Source organism: Phytophthora infestans, genomic scaffold (genome assembly GCF_000142945.1).
Source record: "Phytophthora infestans T30-4 supercont1.5 genomic scaffold, whole genome shotgun sequence".
Taxonomy (NCBI): Eukaryota; Oomycota; class Peronosporomycetes; order Peronosporales; family Peronosporaceae; genus Phytophthora; species Phytophthora infestans.
In genome coordinates this window covers 1,520,476-1,542,562 of record NW_003303754.1, presented here as the reverse complement: position 1 = coordinate 1,542,562, position 22,087 = coordinate 1,520,476, and the positions used below count along the sequence as shown (strand labels likewise).

The window sequence follows — 22,087 nt, the reverse complement described above, 5'->3', positions numbered from 1 at the left end:
ACCAACCGCTGGAGATGCTCTTAGCCTCGTCACATTTCACTCAGCCGGGCGTGCCAAAAAAAAAGAAGGGGATCAGAATCTGAGTCCACCAATCAGTGTAATCCTTCGGTTTGCCAGGCAAGTCAGTGTATCGTAAACGACGCGATTGCCAGGCAAAGTCATGTCCAATAATCACTTTGGTAAAATGGTACTGTACACACATCCGAGGTATCATTCCTCAATTTTCTTCTCCTGCATCAATCCAAACAAAGAGTCACCACGTTAAACACTTTGCCATGACGACAACTGCTGGTGGGAAAACACTCGCCACAGCGATCGGGTACGACGACGGCAAAATGCTGATGGCTCGAGGGCCATTAGAACTTCACGAACACGTGGCTTCGCGCTTGGAGACGTCGTTGGGCAAACCTCTTCCTCGGATGGAAGTGCGTTTCAAGGACGTGTCCATCTCTGCGGACGTCGTGGTCAAGGACGCGAGTGACCTGGAGGTGCAGCTACCTACACTCCCGAACGAGATGATGAAGACGCTGCGTGGTCTAGTCGCTACGAAACACACAGTGACCAAGCGTATTCTGAGAGGCGTGAGTGGCGTCCTCAAGCTAGGGACCATCACACTTGTACTGGGGCAGCCTGGGGCAGGCAAGTCGTCATTGATGAAGCTACTAAGTGGACGCTTCCCGAAGGACAAGAACGTCTCGATCGAGGGTGAGGTGACGTACAATGGCACGTCGGCTGAAGAGTTGCACAGACGACTACCGCAGTTGGTGTCGTATGTGCCACAGCGTGACAAACATTACCCCGAATTGACAGTGAAGGAGACGCTGGAGTTCGCCCATGCTGCGTGTGGTGAGGTGTTGTCTGAACATGACGCGAGTCACTTGGTGAACGGAACTCCGGACGAGAATGCGGAGGCGCTGAAAGCCGCTCAAGCACTTGTCAAACATTACCCAGACGTTGTGATCCAGCAACTGGGACTGGAGAACTGTCAGCACACAATTGTGGGCGACGCTATGCTACGTGGTGTGTCTGGTGGAGAGCGTAAGCGCGTGACGACAGGCGAGATGTCGTTTGGTAACAAGTACGTGGTGATGATGGACGAGATCAGCACGGGGCTGGACAGCGCCGCGACGTTCGATATCATCACGACGCAACGTAGTCTGGCCAAGAAGTTCCGTAAGACAGTGGTCATCTCACTACTGCAACCGTCACCCGAGGTGTTCGCTCTGTTCGACGATGTCATGATTCTAAACGCCGGTCACCTTATGTACCACGGACCATGCACAGAAGCCTTAAGATACTTCGAGAACCTTGGCTTCAAGTGTCCTCCGTCTCGCGACGTGGCGGATTTCCTACTAGATCTCGGTACCAACAAACAAAACCAATACGAAGTGAAACTCGACAATGGAGTCATCCCTCGTTCTCCCAAAGAGTTCTCCAATGCGTTTAAACACTCGGCCATCTACAGTCAAACCCTGAACGCCCTTCAAGCTCCAGTTGCCCCCAGTCTCGTCGAAGATATGAAGACTCATATGGATGTTCAACCAGAATTCTCTCAGAGTTTCTGGGCTAGTACGATGCTACTGATGAAGCGAGAGATTACTATCACGAGACGGGAGATGTCAGCTATGGTAGGACGACTGATCATGAGTACTGTCATCGCTCTACTGTGCTCCAGTGTCTACTACCAGTTCGACACGACAGATGCGCAGCTGACTATGGGTATCATTTTCGAATCCATTTTAAATCTGTCAGTGGGTCAGGCTGCTCAAATCCCGACGGTGATGGCTACACGAGAGGTTTTCTACAAGCAACGAGGTGCCAACTTGTTCCGGACAGCGTCGTACGTGCTGTCCAACTCAGTGGTACAACTACCAGCCATCATTCTGGAAACGGTGGTGTTCAGTGCCATTGTGTACTGGATGTGTGGCTTCTTGAATTCGTTCTGGAGCTTCATCGTCTTCGTGGTGGTGCTGTGTCTGATCAACGTCGCACTGGCGGCCTTCTTCTTTTTTCTGGCTACTGCGTCTCCAAATTTGAACGTGGCTAATCCTCTTTCCAGCGTTTCGATCGTGTTTTTCGTCATGTTTGCCGGCTACACGATCACAAAGGACCAAATTCCAGAGTACCTCATCTGGATGTACTGGATCAACCCGACGTCGTGGGGGATTCGCGCACTGGGTATTAACCAGTACATCTCCTCACACTTTGACAAATGTGGGTACAATGGGATCGACTACTGTACTAAGTACGGTATGACGATGGGGGAATACACCCTCAGTACATACGAGGTACCGTCCGAGAAGTACTGGCTGTGGTACGGGATGGTCTATATGGCAGTCACATACGTGTTCTTCCTGTTCCTGTCTTGCATCGCACTAGAGTACCATCGCTTCGAGCGTCCAGAAAATGTTGTACTTACAGATGAGAGCAAAGTTGACGCAAAAGACAGCTACACGCTCACTCGAACGCCGCGAGGATCAAAGAAACACAGCGAGTCAGTGATCTCGGTCGACCACGCAAGACAAAAGTATTTTGTACCAGGTTCCAGGATTTGTGGTACACTGTACCAGACCCGACCAACCCGAAGAGAACAATCGACTTGCTGAAAGGCATCTCTGGGTATGCACTACCAGGCACTATCACTGCGCTTATGGGCTCGTCTGGAGCTGGCAAGACGACGCTGATGGACGTGATTGCTGGGCGGAAGACTGGCGGTCAGATCCGCGGTCAGATTCTGCTCAATGGTCATCCTGCCACAGATCTGGCTATTCGACGTTCGACGGGGTACTGTGAGCAGATGGACATTCACTCCGAGTCGTCTACCATTCGTGAGGCGTTGACATTCAGTGCGTTCCTACGTCAAGGCGCCGATATTCCAGACAGTCACAAATATGATTCTGTAAACGAGTGTTTAGATCTTCTAGATCTAAATCTGATCGCTGACCAGATCATCCGTGGCAGCTCCGTGGAGCAGATGAAGAGACTGACGATCGGAGTGGTGACACGTAACTCGCCGAGTGTCTTGTTCCTGGACGAACCGACGAGTGGGTTGGACGCTCGATCGGCCAAGTTGATCATGGATGGAGTTCGAAAAGTGGCGGATACGGGGCGTACCATCGTGTGTACCATCCACCAGCCATCTTCCGAGGTTTTCAGTGTGTTCGACAGTCTGTTACTGTTGAAACGTGGCGGTGAGACAGTCTTTGTTGGCGAGTTAGGTGACAACGCACGTGAAATGATCGAGTACTTCGAGTCGCTTGAAGGTGTAGCAACGCTTGAAGCCGACTACAACCCGGCTACGTGGATGTTGGAGGTGATCGGTGCTGGTGTCGGTAACAGCAACGGAGACAAGACGAATTTTGTGGAGATCTTCAAAGCGAGCACTCACGCTCAGCGTCTACAGTCGAGTTTAGACCAGGAAGGTGTGACTCGACCATCACCGACATTACCAGCACTCGAATTCAGCGACAAACGCGCAGCTTCCGAGCTCACTCAAGCGAAATTCCTGTTGAAACGCTTTTGCGATCTCTACTGGCGTACTGCTTCTTTTAACTTGACGCGGTTCGTTATATCCTTAGGCTTGGGTGCGCTCTTTGGTATTTCGTACGCGGGTGCAGAGTACACGTCGTACTCTGGTATCAATTCCGGTTTGGGAATGGTTTACTTGGCCGTGGGATTCATTGGTTTGGTGTCGTTCAACGGCTTGATTCCTGTTGTTGCCGAGGAACGCTCGGTGTTCTACCGTGAGCGAGCGTCACAGACGTACAATGCTCTTTGGTACTTCGTCGGTCTGAGTGTGATAGAGATCCCCTACGTCTTCGCAGCAGTATTACTATTTTTGATCCCGTTCTTTCCCCTTGTGGGCTTTACTGGGGTCGGAGCCTTCTTCTCGTGTTGGTTGGTGCTGTCACTACACGTACTACATCAAGCATACATGGCTGAGCTGCTGGTTTTCCTGCTGCCGAACTTGGAAGTTGCAGAGATCGTGGGCGTCTTAGTGACACTAATTTCGTACTTATTTTCGGGTTTCAGTCCTCCGGCTTCGACGTTACCGTCAGCGACAGTGTGGCTGTACGATATCACCCCAATGACGTACAGCATGGCAGCTTTCTCGGCGGTTGTGTTCGGGGGCTGCAGCAGTGGTGGAGACCTGGGTTGCAGACAGATGACAAACGTACCACCATCACTTCCGGACGAACTCACTGTGCAGCAGTATGTGGAGGGGAACTTCTTGATGAAACACAGCGAGATTTGGAGGAACTGCGGGATTCTGGTCGGATTCGTACTTTTCTTTTGTGTGTGCACGCTGATGGCAATGCGCTTCATCAACTACCAGAAGAGGTGAGAAACAGCTACAGCTTACCAATGACGATTTCATTGATAAAATTGCGAAACTTCAGCTTAAACCCTAAAGTCGGTATTTTTAATAATACCCCACTTCTTTTTAATAGAAGTACTTTTTTAAAAAGAATGACACACTAGGATGATAAAAAATATACTGTTTTTTTTCATAAAGTATTATGGGTTTTAATTTCATAGTAAATACGTTTTTCCTCGATAATCCCGATAAGTCGTTTGCGAAGAACCACATGATGAAAACAAAGAGCTACTGATATTAAAAAAAAAGTAAAACTATAATCTTCAAGACTTAAGTATTATTCCCATCCCCAAACCCAAATCTCAGTACGTTTTGCTAATTTTTAAAAATTCCTCGTTGTTTACAGGCTGTATCATCCTCAAACCCAAAACTCAGTATTTATTACTGACTTCTGGAAATTCCTTGTTGTTTACAGGCTGTATCATCCTCGTACCCAAATTTCATTACTTCTTACTGGCTTTTTGAAATTCCTCGTCGATAATTAACACCGGCTCAAACCCAAAACCCACCACTACCTCTGGCCCGGATCCGAATATGCACTTCAATGTGGTGTTTTTGGGAAAGCATTTAGCAAATAATTTCCTTAAATCAGTAGGATGATACAGCCTGTAAACAACAGGGAATTGACACAAGTCAGTAATAGGTACAACATCCGGTCCGAAATGAGTGTGCACATTAATATAGTGTGAAAACATGAGTTCTTTTGTTAATTTTGAATGGTTATAACTGATTTTACGCCCAGTTTCGTCAAATCGGTGCAGGTAATAAAAGTATGCTGAAAAGAGGTGGCAAACGCTCAGATCCATCCGCATTTAAAAAAAAATCTTACCAGCCTACCCAATTTGTGAGCTCTGCGTCTAGCTCTGGAGAAAGGACCGAACGGTGAGACTTCGTAGTCAGAGCTTCCAATGGTGTGGCTTCGAGTTGGTGCTCTTGCTTATAAAGCTCGCTGTAGCTGAAACACGTTTTGAGCCCACAACACAAGCTGGACCTAGATCAATGATGTGTTGTCGGCTTTGATCTGTTGTCGCTGTTCATTCGTTATTGTTGATATGCACCGACTCTGCACGGTTCGGCTAACCGGCGTGACGTTCCAAACTGGACCGGTCCCAAACCGGTTAATCTGGTGGATGGCCAGGAGCACTGAAGTTTAGAGGACAGATTTAATTGACTTTAATCTACTCACTTCGGCATTTTCCTTTAACAACAACAACAGGTTAACAGCCGCAAACGCTCAACTCTACTGGAACGTTCCAAAATATGACGACGACCAAGCGCGCCGAAGTCCTCCTAGGGAGTGGGAACTACTTCCACTGGGAGTACAATATGCGCATGACGCTAGCCAGGAAGGGCCTGCTTGCGCATATTCAAGCCGTCAAGCCGGAGAGCGAGATCACCGAGGCGTGGCTCGTCAATGATGCCAAGGCGCTCGGCATCATCGCTCAGGGAGTGCAACTCCAGCATCAGACCAAGATTCGGTCGACCACTCGTTCCATAGAAGCTTGGGGAACGCTGCGAGAGTTCTATAACCGCACCACGCTCCACAACCGCGTGACGATGACGCGTCGCCTCCACGAGTTCAAGATGGGAAGTGGATCGACTATGGCCAAGCATCTGGATGCGTTTGATGAGCTGATCGTCGGGTTGCAGACGCTAGGAGAGCCCATGGACGAGGCACGCCAGCTGGTGGTGCTGCTGAGCAGCCTCCCCGATGAGTACGAGCTCATTTCGTCTATCGTGGAGAACGCCAAGGGTGTGACGCTCATCGAGGCCAAGGAAAAGCTGTTGAAGGAGTACGAGCGACTCGAGAAGAAGGCAACCATGGAGAAGGCGTTCCAAGTGAATGGGAACGCAGGCAAGTTCCGGAACGGCCGAGGGAACGGTCAAAAATGGAACGATCGAAAATGGAACGGTCCGAAACGGAACGTTGGTTTCAAGGGCAAGTGTTTCAACTGTGACCAAGTGGGTCACATGAAGCGGAACTGTCCTGCTGCAAAGAAGAGCAGTCAAGACGATGCAGTGTTTGCAGTTGGTGGGGAACGCTCGGCCGGGTGGCTGATTGATAGTGGTGCGACGTCGCACATGACCCCTCACCGGAACGACCTATTTGGGTACGAGGCACTAGACAGTGGCATCAACGTGACGATTGCAGATGGCAAGAAGCTGCGCGTCGCAGGAACTGGAACGGTCAAGTTGACTGGTTTGGACGGTAAACGCATCCGAATGGTGGACGTGCTCCACATTCCGGGGCTCGATAGACGGTTATTGTCGGTCGGGAAGCTCGCGGAACGAGGCATGAGCGTGGAGTTCCAGCGTTCCAGTTGTGTAGTTTGGGGACGGAACGCTGCGATAGCGTCAGGGAAGAAGGTCGGTAAGGCGTTCCTGCTGGACTGTCAGCAGGAGGAGGCACACTTCGTGCAATACGCCGGTCCTGACAGCGAGTGGGAGCTTTGGCACGCTCGCATGGGTCACCTCAACAAGGACGCGCTGACGAAGACTCAACGTTCCACAATTGGTATCCCACATGTGAAAAATGGGAACGAGACTTTGCGCGGTGGATGTATGAAGGGAAAGCAGACCGTGACGACGTTCCCCTCACGATCGCTAACGAGAACGACGCGTGTGTTGGAACTAGTACACACGGACGTAATGGGCCCAATGAGAACGATCTCAAAGGGTGGTGCCAAATATGTTCTGACGTTCGTAGACGACTACTCAAGGTTTGTCGTTGCGTACTTTATGAAGAGCAAGAGCGAGGTGGGCAGCAAACTGAAGGAGTTCAAGGCATTGTACGAAACCCAGTGGGGGGAACGTCTAAAATGTCTTCGTTCCGATATTGGAACGGAGTTCGTGAACAAGACAGTTTTGGAACTATGCAAACGGAACGGTATCGTGCATCAGCGTAGCGTTCCATACAGCCCTCAGCAGAATGGAGTGGCGGAACGCATGAACCGTACCATCATGGAGAAGGCAAGAAGCATGCTGCACTACAAGTCTATGTCGACGCAGTGGTGGGCGGAAGCGGTTAGTACTGCAGTGTATCTCATCAACCGTTCCACGAACACATCAAACTCTGATGTCACGCCGTACGAGCTGTCGTTCCAGGTGAAGCCACGGATGGAACACCTACGTGTTTTTGGGTCACAAGGGTACGCTCATGTGGACGACGTGATGAGAACGAAGCTGAAACCCAAGAGCTTCAAGTGCACGTTCCTCGGGTACGCTGAGAACGTGAAAGGATATCGTGTGTACGACATGGATGCGTCGAAGGTCAAGGTGACACGGTCGGTCAAGCTGGACGAGCGTGAGGTGGGCGGAATCTATGACACGCAGTCGCCAGCTTCAGGAACGGTCATCCATGTGACGAGGAACGATGATACGATCGTTCCAATATCGGGAGTGGAACGTAAGCCTGCTCAGGATGAACCGATGGAAGAAGCAGAGGAGCCTGCTCAAGACATTGAGATGGACGACCTTGAACCGGAACGGAACGCAGAAATACAGCAGCTACCCGCGCCGGAGGAACCCAGGTTAAATGGGTTGGATTTGGCAACGTTCCATTCGCAGCCTCCATCGTTCCATGAGGACCGGATGATCTTCCATCCTGAAACGGAACGATCTACGCGCCCTCGTGAGCCATTACTTCTACTTGGGAATGGTGGCGATGAAGATGTGGAGCGTGGAAGTGATGGACCGTCATCTCCTAAGCGTGCCAGAATCGACGAAGATGGTTTGCTCGCAGAGGCAGTGTTGGCGTACGCGGCCAGCATTGGTGGCGTTCCAGATACGCCTAACACGTACGCAGAAGCTATTGCCAGTAACGAAGCAGGAGAGTGGCGTCGTGCTATGCAGTCAGAGCTGAATTCGCATTCCCGGAACGGAACATGGACGCTCGTTCCACGTGGAACGACAACTCGTTCCATTGGATGTCGCTGGGTGTTCACGAAGAAGCGTGACGAGAACGGCCGGGTTATCCGTTACAAGGCACGCCTAGTAGCGCAGGGGTTCAAGCAGAAGTTTGGAATAGACTTCTTTGAGACGTACTCCCCAGTTGCGAATATGAACTCGATTCGAGTTGTACTCGCTGTTTGCGTTACGTGCGGCTACATTATGGAGCAACTGGATGCCGACACAGCGTTCCTAAACAGTTGTTTGGTGGATTTGGTCTACATGGACGTTCCACTTGGTCTCGAGAATGCTGAAGGCATGAAGTGCAAACTGCTAAAGGCCATCTACGGCTTGAAGCAAGCTGCAAGTGCATGGAACAAGACTATTCATCGCGGGTTCCTGCAGAATGGTTTCAAATGTTGCGGAGCCGACCAGTGTGTCTACGTCAAGCGCTCCAAAAACGCATTCGTGTACGTATGTCTATCTGTGGACGACATGATCATTGCGGCCAAGACGCGCGACGAAATTCGAGAGGTCAAAAACGCCCTGAAGAGCGCATTCAAGATGAAGGAGCTTGGCGAGGCCAAATTCATTTTGGGAATGGAGATTGGCCACGATAGAGAATGTGGAACGTTGATGATCAAGCAAACTCGGTACATTGACGACATTGTGGAACGAGTCAATCAACGGAACGCCAAGATGGTGGAGAACCCTTGCGCAGCAAACCTGAAGTTGTCCAAGATGATGTCGCCGACTACGGAAAAGGAACGTGCCGAAATGCGGTCACGACCGTATCGTTCCTTAATCGGGTGCCTCATGTACATCACAACCTGTACTCGGCCGGACATTGCCTACGTTGTCACGCAGCTGGCACGCTTCCTAGAGGATCCTGGAACGCAAGACTGGAAGGCAGCGATTCGTGTTCTGCAGTATTTGAAGTCCACTCGTTATCATGGTATCGTTTACAAAAGTGGAACGAGTGGATTTGGAACGCAAGCTGTCAAGGCAGAAGCGTTTACGGACGCAGACTGGTGAAGCAACATTGACGACAGACGTTCAGTGTCTGGCGTCATGATCATGATTGGGAACGCTCCGGTGGTGTTTAAGTCCAAGTACCAGAGGACGGTTGCACTTAGCTCAGCGGAAGCAGAGTACATGGCACTAAGCCTTTGTACTCAAGAGGTACTATGGACACGTGCCATGCTGAAGGACATGGGTCACGAGCAAGTGGGAGCGACGCAGGTCTGGGAAGACAATCAAGGTGCTATTGCACTTGCAAGCAACGCTGGATATCACGCGAGGACCAAGCACGTGGATATCCGTCACCACTTTATTCGAGAGAATGTGGAACGTTCCACAATCAAGGTGGCCTACATCGACACGAAGCAGCAGTTAGCTGACATGCTTACGAAAGCACTGGGAACGAAGTCGCTAGCGTTCCTACGCGAAGCAAGTGGAATCAAGAAGAGGAACGACGTGCGGTAGCGGTGAGTGGGAGTGTTGATATGCACCGACTCTGCACGGTTTGGCTAACCGGCGTGACGTTCCAAACTGGACCGGTCCCAAACCGGTTAATCTGGTGGATGGCCAGGAGCACTGAAGTTTAGAGGACAGATTTAATTGACTTTAATCTACTCACTTCGGCATTTGCCTTAAACAACAACAACAGTTATCCTGTTTCGCAACGTGGGTGGGGCCTTTGTGGGTGAGGGTGTTCACGGCATTGCAGAATTGCGCAGGGAATTGATAAATGACCGTGTCGTGTGCAGCAGCTTGAAGCTACTAGCTTCTGAAATAAACATTAAGGTTTAATTAGCGAGACGTTATTGTGGTATTGGGAACATGCGCGTGCTGTGCTGCACATCACATGAGTAGTAATGACGGGGCAAAGACATGGCTTGACTGGATGCTGTACGTGGGCTTCGCCCCCAATGGTGGCACCATGCCACCTTTTTTTCAATTGCTGACAGATCACATTAGATTTTGCCGTTCAGTAAGCACTTGCCATCCCACCTGTCGTCGTCACGCAAACAATGCGCTCAACTTACGCTCTGCTCTTCACTGCGACCATTCTCCTCGCATGCAGCGACGTTCTGTCAGCAGTCGCAGACAAGGACACGTCCAAGCTTGATAAGGCACCAGCGCCTACATCGATCCTGTTGGCTCCTTCGATCGAAGCTGCCGTCGGAATGCGGCTACTGAGATCGAACAGAATGGATGACATTGTCGACCACAGCGTGGGCGATGACGACCATGAGAGCGACATCGATGGAGAAGAAAGAGGTGGGACTTTGAGAATACCTAATCAGAGGATTAGGAAATGGCTATCGAAGGATCTGACGCCAAATAAAGTGAAAGCCAAGTTGAGCATCTCAAGCCATACTGCCACGGACAGCGAGATTTATAAGCTCTACCAAAGCTACCTCGCGTCGCAAGCGAGAGCCTATCACAGCGTGAACCACTTTTAGTCTCATCGAGAGTCAGTTGCAGCTGTAGCTGCTGCCACTCATTCCGACAAGACATTGAATCAGTTTTTTTCGCAGCTACATCACTTTTTATCTCATAGATGCTCCCTTCTACAGTGTAAGACTGTCCGTACAGTTTTTGTTATTGTTGTTTTATAGTATTGCAGTCAACGTAGAGCCAAGTTACGTAGGTCTTAGTCTTTTAGAAAATAAGTGATGTTGTTGTTTATTGAGGGTAGGCAGCACGTATTCCAACGGAGAGAGCATGTACAGCTCGTACTGTACTCGGTTTAATTTAATGGAATCACAGTATATCTTGAAACCACCAGGCCCACTTACTCGACTTGCTCAAATGTTGGTAGTTTCTGGACTAAATTATGGCGACCTAAAGCGAGGCGACTTAGAATTATTGACACTGAATATCCGTCCATTTTTTAAAATAAAAACTAGAACGATTTACTGGGTGATGATTGGTCAGACTTTGAGCTCGAATTACCACTTTCAACTAATCAAATTTATGGGCGTGTATTCCTTTCGCGCGTAATACTTTTATTTTAAATGGAGTCAGACACGGGCAGATTTCACCGTCGTTGTCTGTAACACTCCAATACCACAATGTTGATTTATCCGATATCCTAGTTATTCTATCAAAATAATGACGCGTATAGGGTTATAATTGAATAATCTATATATAGTGTTGCTAAGTGAATAAATAGGTTATTTATTAGCTACAAATTAAACATGGTCCAACTTCATATCTTTGTCAAGCCAAAAAGCGGCTCTTTATGCACTTTCATAGGTAAAATACTAGTTGCGTCTAAAATTAAACTTTCTTCCCTTAACGGTTTAAGTAGATATGGCAGGATATGCAAAACTCAAGCAACACTTATTAAGGGTATTGGTTAAAATATCAAAGAACAATATTCTGTTTACGGACGGGGACCGTAAACAGAGTAGTTCTTTGATAACAAACAAAGGACGATGCTGCATTTACATGATTGGACGCATCTTGCGTTTCGATAGCCGGTATTCAGGTTCATTATTCCTTTTGCTTTGTCGAACACAGATCATCGCTGCTTACGTTTGTTATGCGTGTTGTGAGTACCATCCTGCTGGCAGTTTCAGCCTCTGTTCTTGCCATCACGAGTGGAGAGTCGACGAACGATCTCGCCGAGGCCGCTTCCATCAGACTTCCACAGCAGGGTGTTGCTTATGTCAAAAGCCTGCGACATCTTAAAAAGCATGACGACGAACTGGCGATTGAAGAGAGGGGCATTCGGACCTGGATCATGGCTTTTCTTAGAAACCAGGATGATATGGATGCCAAGGCAGCAGAGATGATCAAGGGCAAAACCCTTGAGGAAGCGGAGAAAATTTTCGACGATCTTGCGGACAGCATCGTGCCCCTTTTCAAAGATATGAAGCACAAGGGAATCACTCCAGAAACGTTACAAGGTCATGTCAAGTTTCGAAAACTGACGAAATACGAAAAAAGTATCTACCGAAGCTCTATAAGAAGTATTGGGAGAACTTCCCGCGAGCTTAAAATTAGATGAACTTAGCGACTGCACAGACTGCCAGGGGTGAGGCGTGCATTGCAGAAGGAATCAACATTCATAACAAGACAATGAGCAGCGTACCTCGACTTTGCATCAGGTTATGTTCATTATTGCGTACTTTAGTCGCACAGCGAGAACTACCTGCAAATGTACTTAACTTCCTTGGGTCGAGCTAACAAACTATTACCACAATTGTTTGAGATGTGCACGATGCAAAATCTGAGTTGCAATATATGAATACGGTCCAGGTGTGATGTAACTCGTTACTGCTTACAGTGCGCGACAGGGTCAAGGAAGTATTTTTGTGTAACTTTGTCACTTTTTGGTCGTTTTTCAGTGTTTGTGCTAATGTTTGTATTTAAACATGAAGGTAGCAGGCTGGACCTTTGTTCTGGGAATAATGGCCCTTATTTTGTGATTTATTCTTTATTTAGTAATTAAGATATTCTACACTCCGACAAATTTGCCGGGTGCACTTAATAAGCTTTTTGTTAGGCAAGCATACTTTATGCGAAATCTAAGAACTAAACGCAAGAAAATCACGTAAGAGTGAAATACAACCAGTTGGGTTTTGCATAAAGTATGCTTGCCTAACAAAAAGCTTATTAAGTGACGAGTCTGAACACAAATTACAAAAACGACACATAAATGTACAAAAACGACGCAAGAATCGACAGATACTGATTTGAATATACAGAAACGCCCGAATACGGAACACGGATTTCATCAATGAGCAAGCGTAATATGTTAGCGATATTTTTTTACCCGTGGCTTATATAATTTAAGGGTCAGCTTGCCGAGATTAAGACCCCATCAAAAACGACCCTACGAGAAACATAGTTACACAGAAATAATATTCTTCGATGCCGTCACGCACTATTACTACAGAATACGCTGCCACTACATTCTAACTTTAAGAGGTTCTTCTGATCTAAAAAACCTACAAAGACATACGAGTTACAAAAAATTAATTTGACAATATAGCTACATAGAATCCTGAAATGGGTTGTTCATTGCAATAACCAGAAACTCGTTATTGCTCCGGAATCATCGTTATCGCGATGACGGGCTGCAAGACACGGTGCGGCTAACCGTCTGTCAGCCTGACGATGTTTTCTCCTGGCCCATTGCGAACCGCGATCTTTGTACATGTACGAGGCCCGGAAGAGGTTGTTTGACTCTCCAGAATCGGAGGGCCTCGTGTCCCTGTGACGTCTAGACTTATTCTATTTGTTTGCCTTACCGGCGTACACCGGAACCTAATACCCATGCTCGACGATTGTGGAAGAGAATGGCTGCGTACACCGTTTTTTTTTAGGAAGAAAGTCCAATAGAGTGGGATGTGTATCCCCTTCACCGACCAGATGGACTGAGCCATTCCATGACCATCACTCTGACCGGCGGCCCCCTCCCTCCGTCCATTTCAAATTCAGTCCACCCAGCGAGCACGTGGCTTGGGTTTAGCCTCCGGAATGCCGCGCAGACACGCCCGCGCGCCAAAACGGATCAATGAAGCATCCGGAAGTGAGGCTTCCAGTAGTAACGATAGTGACAGCGCTGCCGAAACTTCTAGGTCATCGCTACGCCAGCGAGCCCCGACGTGCAAGAAGAAACGACCGAGAACGCATACTTCGCGTCGTATAAGCCGAAGTAGGGGTAAGCTGCCTAAACGCCGAAAACGTGACCATAGAAAGAGGCGCTCTCGCTCACACAGCCGTGGAATGTCTTCGGATGTCTCTGGATCCGACGCTATCAGCACCAAGACAGCTCTGAATCCTCCGGTGCGTCTAAATCGGACACTACCAGCGGAAACAACGCTATAGTTTCTAATCGTGGCTCTGGGGATAGTGGTATCGTCGCTCGGGATGATTTGGTTCACGTTTCGAAGATTGACGTGAAGATGTTCGATGACTGGAAGACACTGGAGGCGTACTTACGGAACTACGGTCGCCGAACATACCAGGTTTGTGTGCCAATCTCAAGTTGTGGCACAGTCTGAGACTGTATCACATTATTACAATGCTTATCATTGTATTCTTGTCGATTGATGCTGATTCTGTATTTATGCTGTGTGATAGATATTTTCTGCTCGAACAAATACACCCGTTCGCACAAGAAACCAATGAATCAGCAAAAGCAAAACCCCAGGCACCATTCTGCCAGAAGAAGTGCAGTTCTACAACAAGACCTACGTGTGTACACATTCTGGAAAGCCACGGTCTAACAGAGGTCAAGGTTCGCGCCCTAGCCAACATTCAAGAAAAATCGGGTGTCCTGCCCAGGTATGTGAAGTCTTCAAAGTGAAAAATAACTGTAACTGATTTGTTTCGCAATTAGATTAACGCATGTGTACGAGAAACTGGGAATCGGGAGGTTTGCATCACCGGACAGAAAACCGGGCACAACCACGACGTCAGCCAAGAGATCTATCAGACCTACCACGAAGCACGCAATGTCTCTGAGGGTGAGGTGATATCTACTATTCGAACGCTTCACAGAGCTGGGCCAGTCGAGTATGTTATAGTGAAAAATGCGATCCACCATTGGAGCGTAAGAGGCTGTGGGGGTCGTGTAAACGCCGTAAGAGATAGCAGACGCTGATAGAGCAAAAAGAGGCAAAGAAGTGCTCCCTGCCAGGCTCGAACTGGCGACATCGCTGTGTGGAAAAACAATGATCGAAGGGCCTTGTCTCGATATCGCGGTGGAAGCAATTGTGAAGCGCAACAGCGACAAAATTATGGTTTTAGGATTCCTTCCGACGTGCTTCGCTCCCCCAATTTCGACGTCGAATCCATAAAACATCAAGCAGTCTGGAAAGACCTTGAAAATGCCAGAACCAGTATGAATCTCGACAAGGATAGACTCCTTTTTTTCGCGGCGATAAACTATGGGCTTAATGACTGGTGCGCTGTGACTGTGGATTTTAATTCCAACGAGGTGAAGGTTTACGATCCCCAGCAAGCTGGAGATAGGTTCAAGCAACTTCGAGCGTACTTGAAGAGTGAATTGCTTCCTCGGTTACCTCAACGGAAGTCTCCAAAGCGATTTCGATTCACGCGATGCCAGTGGCTCACGCAACTGGATAACTACAACTGCGGTGTCTTCGTTCTAATGTTTTTTGAGCTGTGTATTCTCGGATATGACTTCGCGTCAAGTGACCTCGAAGGAAAAATTAGTCCTGCAATGCAGATCTATCGCTACCGATATCTTAGCCAGATAATAACTGCTATGTAAGCATGCTTTCTTTTACAAATTGGGTCGTCTTCATAATAAAAAACGTCAGCAAACTGGCACGGGGCGAGCACCTTTTCGACTTGGGGACAAACATCATCAATACTTAGAGGAAAATGACTCTCAGTTCATAAATCTCACTTGACACCGACATTCACTCCTGTAAGGTGTTTCTATTCAACACGAAGACGCACCGACTTCGTCCAAAATCGACTTGCTTATGCATGAAAAACTCATAATCAGATGGCGGCACCAACGTTGACTTTCCAGTCCGTTGACCCGGTTATGAACTCAAACTGTGTAAGACGGTTCGGAGCGGTGCACCAGGTACACAGTCAAGAAAAAAACGGTGTACGTAGTCTCTGCCATTGTGTAATGCCCAGCCAAGTAGCCGCATCCTCCTAAACCAGTATGCTTTCGGCCATCTTTTTATTGGTATCTGCCCTATTCTTCCACACAGCCTCTCTACCTTTGCACGTCTTGTGCAATCTGAGTGTAGCCTCTGTAAGGATGGAGCGCCCAGTGCTGGTGAAACTGCCCCATTCTCAGTAAGACGCGCTTTTTAAGCTTACGCCCTTTCTTGGACCAGAGGACGTTGCTCGTCGTGCGTCGCAAAAAACCGGAGGTGGTCACCGACAGGCAGAAATCGTTCTCGCGTTACGAGAACGCGCTCTTATGGCCAAGCGAGGATGAGCGGCACAATGGCGGCGTCAATGATGCGTGACGCGTGCCGGGTCTGTTGGACCGAAGCCGCTCATGAGTAGCGTGAAACCCTTCGAGAAGAAGGACGGAGAGAACCTCATTCTCTGGATCGGCGAGGTCCAGATGGTCATGGGGATAACCCTGCTCCAGTCGGAGCATCTGCACGTGGCGCTGGTTATCTCCCAGTATGGAGAGTGTGCTCACTAGTGGGCACTAACGTGCGGCACGTCTATCGCGCCGCATGTCCTACTTGGGGTCTGCTGAGCATCAGCTTGGCTTACAATATTGCCGCTTAACCGGGAGAACTGTGTTCGGTCGAGGTTCCTTGCTTCAGGACAGGGTAAGAAAGGGTTAATGGACTATGCCCAAGATTTTAGTACTCTGATAGCCGGGTGAGCGGCGGGCCCTCTTCCAGAACTGGGTTATGGAGGGCCTTGGTGGGAGCGACGCTCGAGCGGAGCTATACCGCGTACACCCATAACGCTTTCGAAGAGGACGTGAATGTGGCATTGATTGCCGAGCATAACTTAAGGTCAGCTCGACCTGGTTGGATCGCTGGTACGGCGAGCTCGTCGAACGGTCTGGGTCCAATGGGCCTCAGCAATGCTGAAGATAAATAAGTCGACCGTCTTGCTGTGGAGCGGCGCCCAGGCACGCGACGATGCTATGTGTGCAAGAGCATTAGAAACTACAGGGTTATTGTCATCTCCGCAATAAAGACGGGGTCGCGGCAATCTAGCCATCCAGGTCATCGCCGGGAAACGGCAACTCCCAGTAGGCGCGGAAGGAGTGGCTAGGAAAGATATGGATTCCGTTGCATCTCGAGGGGTAGAGGGCAACTACGCAACCCCGGAACGTCGGACAACTACGCCCGTCACTCTACTCTAGAAGGGTGCCAGCAGCATGCGGAGGCACTGGAAGTGCCAATCAGATTTTCAATATAAATCCGGCCTCCGACGGGGGCACTACTGGCTGCGTCGATTGGTGTAAAGTTCGAAAATTTCGATAGGGTAGAACCCTGCTTGGTCTTAGATCTGGATTCGAGTTATAATCGCATCCTTGGCATGGTATGGCTGGAGCGCTATGAACCATAATTCGCCTGGAGGCCGAATCCACCACGTGCTACGCACCCTGTCCTAGTGAAACTTTGGTGGGTCATGAACACATCTATGCTAAGAAGCAGAATCGCATTTGGCTCGAGCAGGAGGCCGAGACGGAGGCGGTGTGGTGGACATTGACATTGCTGAACTGGATAAGAACGAGGTTGCTGTATGAGGGCCTACATGGTGCAGCGTGTTATAAGCTGAGCGGTACAGGTCGGTTCCATGTCCAACGGCTGCGTCCTGGCGCAGACAAGCGCGGAGGGGCGCGTAATTCACTGAGTGATACGAATCTGGTCGATGGTATACCGCTGCGCGGCTCGAGGGCCACGGTGAGATGCGAGTCGAGGCATCTCAGGGGCAGCCCAGAGGATGCAGCTTCGCTGACACCTAGGGCTTTGGGTAAGGGTCCAAGACTGCTTGAATATCAGCCGAGTGAACTACATTTCCTTTGATAACTGATGATACTGTTGCACCCGGTGGTGGGGACGGAGATACCCCCCCCCCCTCATCGACCGAGCTCGGCCGCGGGTGGAGAGGAGAAGAAGCCGCAGGGCGTCTGTGACGTCGGAGGTCGTGTCCACAGGGTCCACAGGACTGCTGTGAGCAGCTGTATACACGCGAGAATAAAGTGACGAGGGAGGCCGAAAGTGACATCAGCCTTAACGCTCTGCCCGTTGGGGGATGCTCTGCTACAGCTGGACGAGATTCCGCTGTCGAATTCGGCGAAGCCTTGAAGGCGGACAGTTTAGCCGAAGTGTTCTTGCTAAGACCTGAGGAGGAGAAAAGGAGTTGAACTTATCGTCCTAGCGGGCAGCAATAATGCTCTGAGCGTAGGAAGTGGACCAACGATCCTGAAAGATCCGGCGTATATGCTCTGCCCTGTGGTGAAGGAGTATAGAGACGTTGTCACGAAGGGCCCACCAATGAGCATGCCTCCGGATCAAGGCGTGTGTCATGAAATAGACCTGGTTCGTAAAACCAAATGCTGTGCGACAAGGCAATGGTCTTTGCTACGAGAGCGGAGTGACGTCATTGACGCATTCTTTCGTTTGAAGCACGAGGCCAGGATGGCGGGTGAGAGCTAAATTCCGCATTCGACACCCACTTTCTGTGTCAGAAAGTCGAACGTTAAGTGTCGCATTGTTCATGTTTTCAATAAGCTTAATGCAGCCATCATTCTAGTACAGAGCCCAAATCCTCGCTAGTGTATCTGTCAAAACCATGGTAGGATGTACGTTGTACAGCGCACTCGACTTTGGCGATAGCGTCTGGCAATTTCGCATGAGAGCTTGCGATATTTTGCTTACAGCGGCGAGTACTCCAGACGGTATGCTCTGGGAGTGACTGGTGATGCTTCAGGGGCCGTCGAACGCACCAGCGACGTTCAATCGTCTTTTGACGCAGCTGTTCGGGCCCCATCGGGCATACGCTCAAACATATTTTGACGATATATTCGTCCAAAGCCGTGCTGAGCACGTCAAGGCAGACGTGAAAACCCACATTGACCAAATACGTGCGGTGATTGAGTGCATACGCACTAATGCGCTGTATACCAACTTGGAGAAGTGCGTGTTCGGCGCAGAGGATATACCGTTCCTCGGTTGCTTCATTTGGAAACGTGGCTTGAGGGCAGATCCTGTCAAAGTCAAGCTCGTCGTGGACTGGCATGTTCCTAAGAACCAGAAGGACTTACGCAAGTGGCTTAGCTTGGCCATTTACTTGCATAAATACAGCGCGAATGACACGGAGATGGGTCGGCATTTTTGAATCTGGTTTAGAAGGATGCGCCGTGGTGCTTGGATGTCATACTCGACGAAGCCTTTCACGCTGTAAAGGAGATCCTTCTTCAGGCGCTAGTACCGTCTGTTTAGCATCATCTGCGACGCCTCCGATTTTGCTAGGGGGGGGGTTACAACAAGCAGACGCCGAAGGGCGCGAACGTGTGATCGCGTTTGAAACTCGCCAGCTTATATCTGCGGAGAAGAACTACCCAGTTCATGACAAAGAGATACTTTCCATTAAGTATGCTCTAGTCAAGTTCAGGGTACACCTGCTGGGCTCTAAGCCTCTTGTGATATTTACTGATCAGGCGTCGTTACGCACTGCATCACAGACGCCACACCTCTCCCAGCGAATGGCGATATGGCTCTCATTCTTCGCCGAGTATAACTGCGAGGTGAAGTACAAGCCGGGGCTGCTTAATGTAGTGGCCGACGCGCTCTCGCGCAGACCGGACTACGAATTAGCCCATGTCACGACAGTGATGTCGTCCATACGTGAGCTTATACGCGTAGCGTATGCACAGGATGTCATGTACGTAGCCCTTCTACGAGCTCTGGGGAACGATGAGCTTAAAGACCTTGACAAAAAAGTGTCTGGGCGCCTACGCGAGGCTACCTCGATACACTCTCGATGGTAGCCTGCTGTACTACAGCACTAGCACTGAGGACACTCTTCGTGTCGTTGATCCTCATGATGAGGACCTCAAGTATCGAAACCTCTATGAGGTTCGTGATACACCCGTCGGTGGACACTTGGGTCGTGAGAAGACATATGGCTCGGTGAGCTCGATGTACTGGTGGCTCAAGCTGTACAAATAGATGAGCACCTATGTACGCACGAGCTAGACGTGTCAACGCACGAGTCTACAAAGAATGCGGCAGCGCCGTTGGAAAACTTGCCTGTCCCCACGTAATGTTGGGCGTCCATCAGTATGGACTTTGTGCTCGGCCTTCTGAAGGTTAAGGCGAGCAGCACAAGCATCGTGGTCTTTGTTGACCGATTTAGGAAGATGCCTCACTTAGCGGTGGTGCCGGATACCGTCGACGGTGAAGGTACAGCGTTGCTACTCATAGACCGTGGCTTTCACCAACATGGCTTGCGAAGGTACTAGGCTCGGATCGATACCCGCACTTTACTGCGAAGTTTTGGACGTCCTTGTTCAAGGTGCTTGACGTCCGTTTGGACGTGTCCACAGCGGATCACCCGCAGACCGATGGCAATACTGAACGCACTAACCGCGTTGTGAAGGACATCCTCCGAAGCGTATGCGCTGAGGTGCCGAAAGGCTGGCGCCAGATTCCCCCACTCGTCGTGGTCGCACTGAACAATGCGGTGCATGCATCGACATGCTTCACTCAGTTCTATGTGAATGTCTTAACAGATCCTCGCGTCCCGCTGACGCTACCACGCAGAGGTTCAGGGGCTAGAGGGGGGGGATAGCTGAGCAGCTTGCTGATATCAGCCCTGTTGCAGCTCGCAACAAGTCGATGACTTTGTCTCGCTGAGTCTTAGCGTTATGCGTCAGATACGCGACGCTATGGCCGAAAGCCTAGACCTGCAAAAAGAACATACTGATGCGCGAAGCCGAGGCAATGTTGAAGAGTTTAAGGTTGGGGACCTTGTTTTATTAAAAGTAAAACAAAACTACCTACACATGCAGTGTCCGCGGTCTTCAAGCCCAAACTTAGACATCGGTCGATCGGACTTTTCAAGGTTATGGGCAGAAGGGCCTGGCGTACACGCTCAACCTTCCGCAGATGATGCGGACATCCGGTCTTCTATGTGGTCTTGCTCAAGCCGTACCAGGGCCCTGTTAGGGTGCTCGTGGAGGCGTTGACGCCTCGACGGAAGGTGGTGGAGCCACGTACTGCAAATCAAAGTGCTTAGGATTAAGGGGCCAGACAAGAATGCCGTAGAGCTGAGCGTCAAGGCGCACCAGGTCCGAGACCCGTTCATGGATTTCTCGAGTGACGATCCGCTCCAAGTCAGCTATCCGGTTGTGAGCCGTGTGTGGGGTCTCGAGGGAGTCTGCCCGCTGCAGTATCTCGTCGCGATTAGCTGCTTGGCGGTGAACGGAAACGTTCGCGTCGTGGAGGCACACGTCGAGACGCTGTTCCAGTGCACGGGAACTCGCAGCGCAAGTATCCCGCTGAGGCTAGGCCTCCCCCAGCTCTACTTGATGATCACGGTGATCTCCCCATTCTCGTGGAGGGCCTTGTGGCGCGACGTCGGCGCCAGGGTCGTACTCAGTACCGTGTGAAGTGGCGAAGTTACCCTCATTTACAGGACTTATGGGAGGTCGAAGAGCTTATCCGTGAGGATTGTCCTGACGTCGTTGATGCGTATGATCTGACCCATCCCCTGCTAGCGCGTCAGCAGGGCTTGCGAACGATTCGCCAGGCTCCGAGCGCCTCCCACCAGTAGTGCGAGGTGTCTACAGGTCAGTAGCGTAGCTCAGACTCTGACCAGTCCCTAGAGCAACTGGCTCGATGTAGGAGCCGCAGTGCTCCCAGTGGGAGCAGGAGGTAGGGACCTTGTGGGGTTGGGACATAGCCCCGATGGATGTTGACGCTTTGCGTTTCTTGACCAAACAACGCGATGGACGCGCGTGTGTTTCACAGAAACTTGTTCATAATGAGCGTCCGAACGTGGAGGGAGGCTGTAGCAGGTGGTGTGTTCCGGGCGGGATCAAACCACAGACTATTAGCTTGTGAAGCGAATGCTCTTCCATTGCGTTACGAGGACGATACCTGTCAGCTTTGCTGCATTTGCGATACTGCTCAACATTTGTGGGCTCGAGTGAGATTTAACACAAACCTCTCGCTTGCAAAGCGAGTGCTCGACCACTGAGCTAAAAAAGCGATGCCCTTCAGCTTGTAGAAGCTTGAACAACAGCTCGTGGAACGAGAGGGCTGTGCCTTTCTGGGATTGAACCTCTGACCGTTCATTGTGAGGCGAGTGCTCGGCCGCTCAGCTTTT

General features: G+C 50.0%; 3 protein-coding genes and 1 pseudogene across 4 annotated transcripts; 3 read left to right on the top strand and 1 right to left on the bottom strand.

Moving 5' to 3' along the window:
- Positions 1-341: 341 nt before the first annotated feature.
- On the top strand, positions 342-4,345 carry PITG_04149 (ATP-binding Cassette (ABC) Superfamily; the record flags this gene model as incomplete). The annotated part of the gene is made up of 3 exons (XM_002905805.1): positions 342-2,362; positions 2,404-2,411; positions 2,496-4,345. The coding sequence occupies 3 exons, from the start codon at positions 342-344 to the stop codon at positions 4,343-4,345; spliced, it is 3,879 nt and encodes a 1,292-aa protein (XP_002905851.1).
- A 5,954-nt stretch (positions 4,346-10,299) lies between these two features.
- PITG_04148 (secreted RxLR effector peptide protein, putative) lies at positions 10,300-10,734 on the top strand (the record flags this gene model as incomplete). The annotated part of the gene is made up of 1 exon (XM_002905804.1): positions 10,300-10,734. One exon carries the CDS (start codon positions 10,300-10,302, stop codon positions 10,732-10,734), a length of 435 nt encoding a protein of 144 aa, XP_002905850.1.
- A 1,085-nt stretch (positions 10,735-11,819) lies between these two features.
- PITG_22730 (secreted RxLR effector peptide protein, putative) lies at positions 11,820-12,287 on the top strand (the record flags this gene model as incomplete). Its single annotated transcript, XM_002905803.2, has 1 exon — positions 11,820-12,287. One exon carries the CDS (start codon positions 11,820-11,822, stop codon positions 12,285-12,287), a length of 468 nt encoding a protein of 155 aa, XP_002905849.1.
- Positions 12,288-21,782: 9,495 nt separating this feature from the next.
- Positions 21,783-21,853, bottom strand: PITG_25911 (annotated as a pseudogene). Its single transcript has one exon. The product of its transcript is annotated as a tRNA-OTHER (tRNA).
- Between the last annotated feature and the right edge of the window lie 234 nt (positions 21,854-22,087).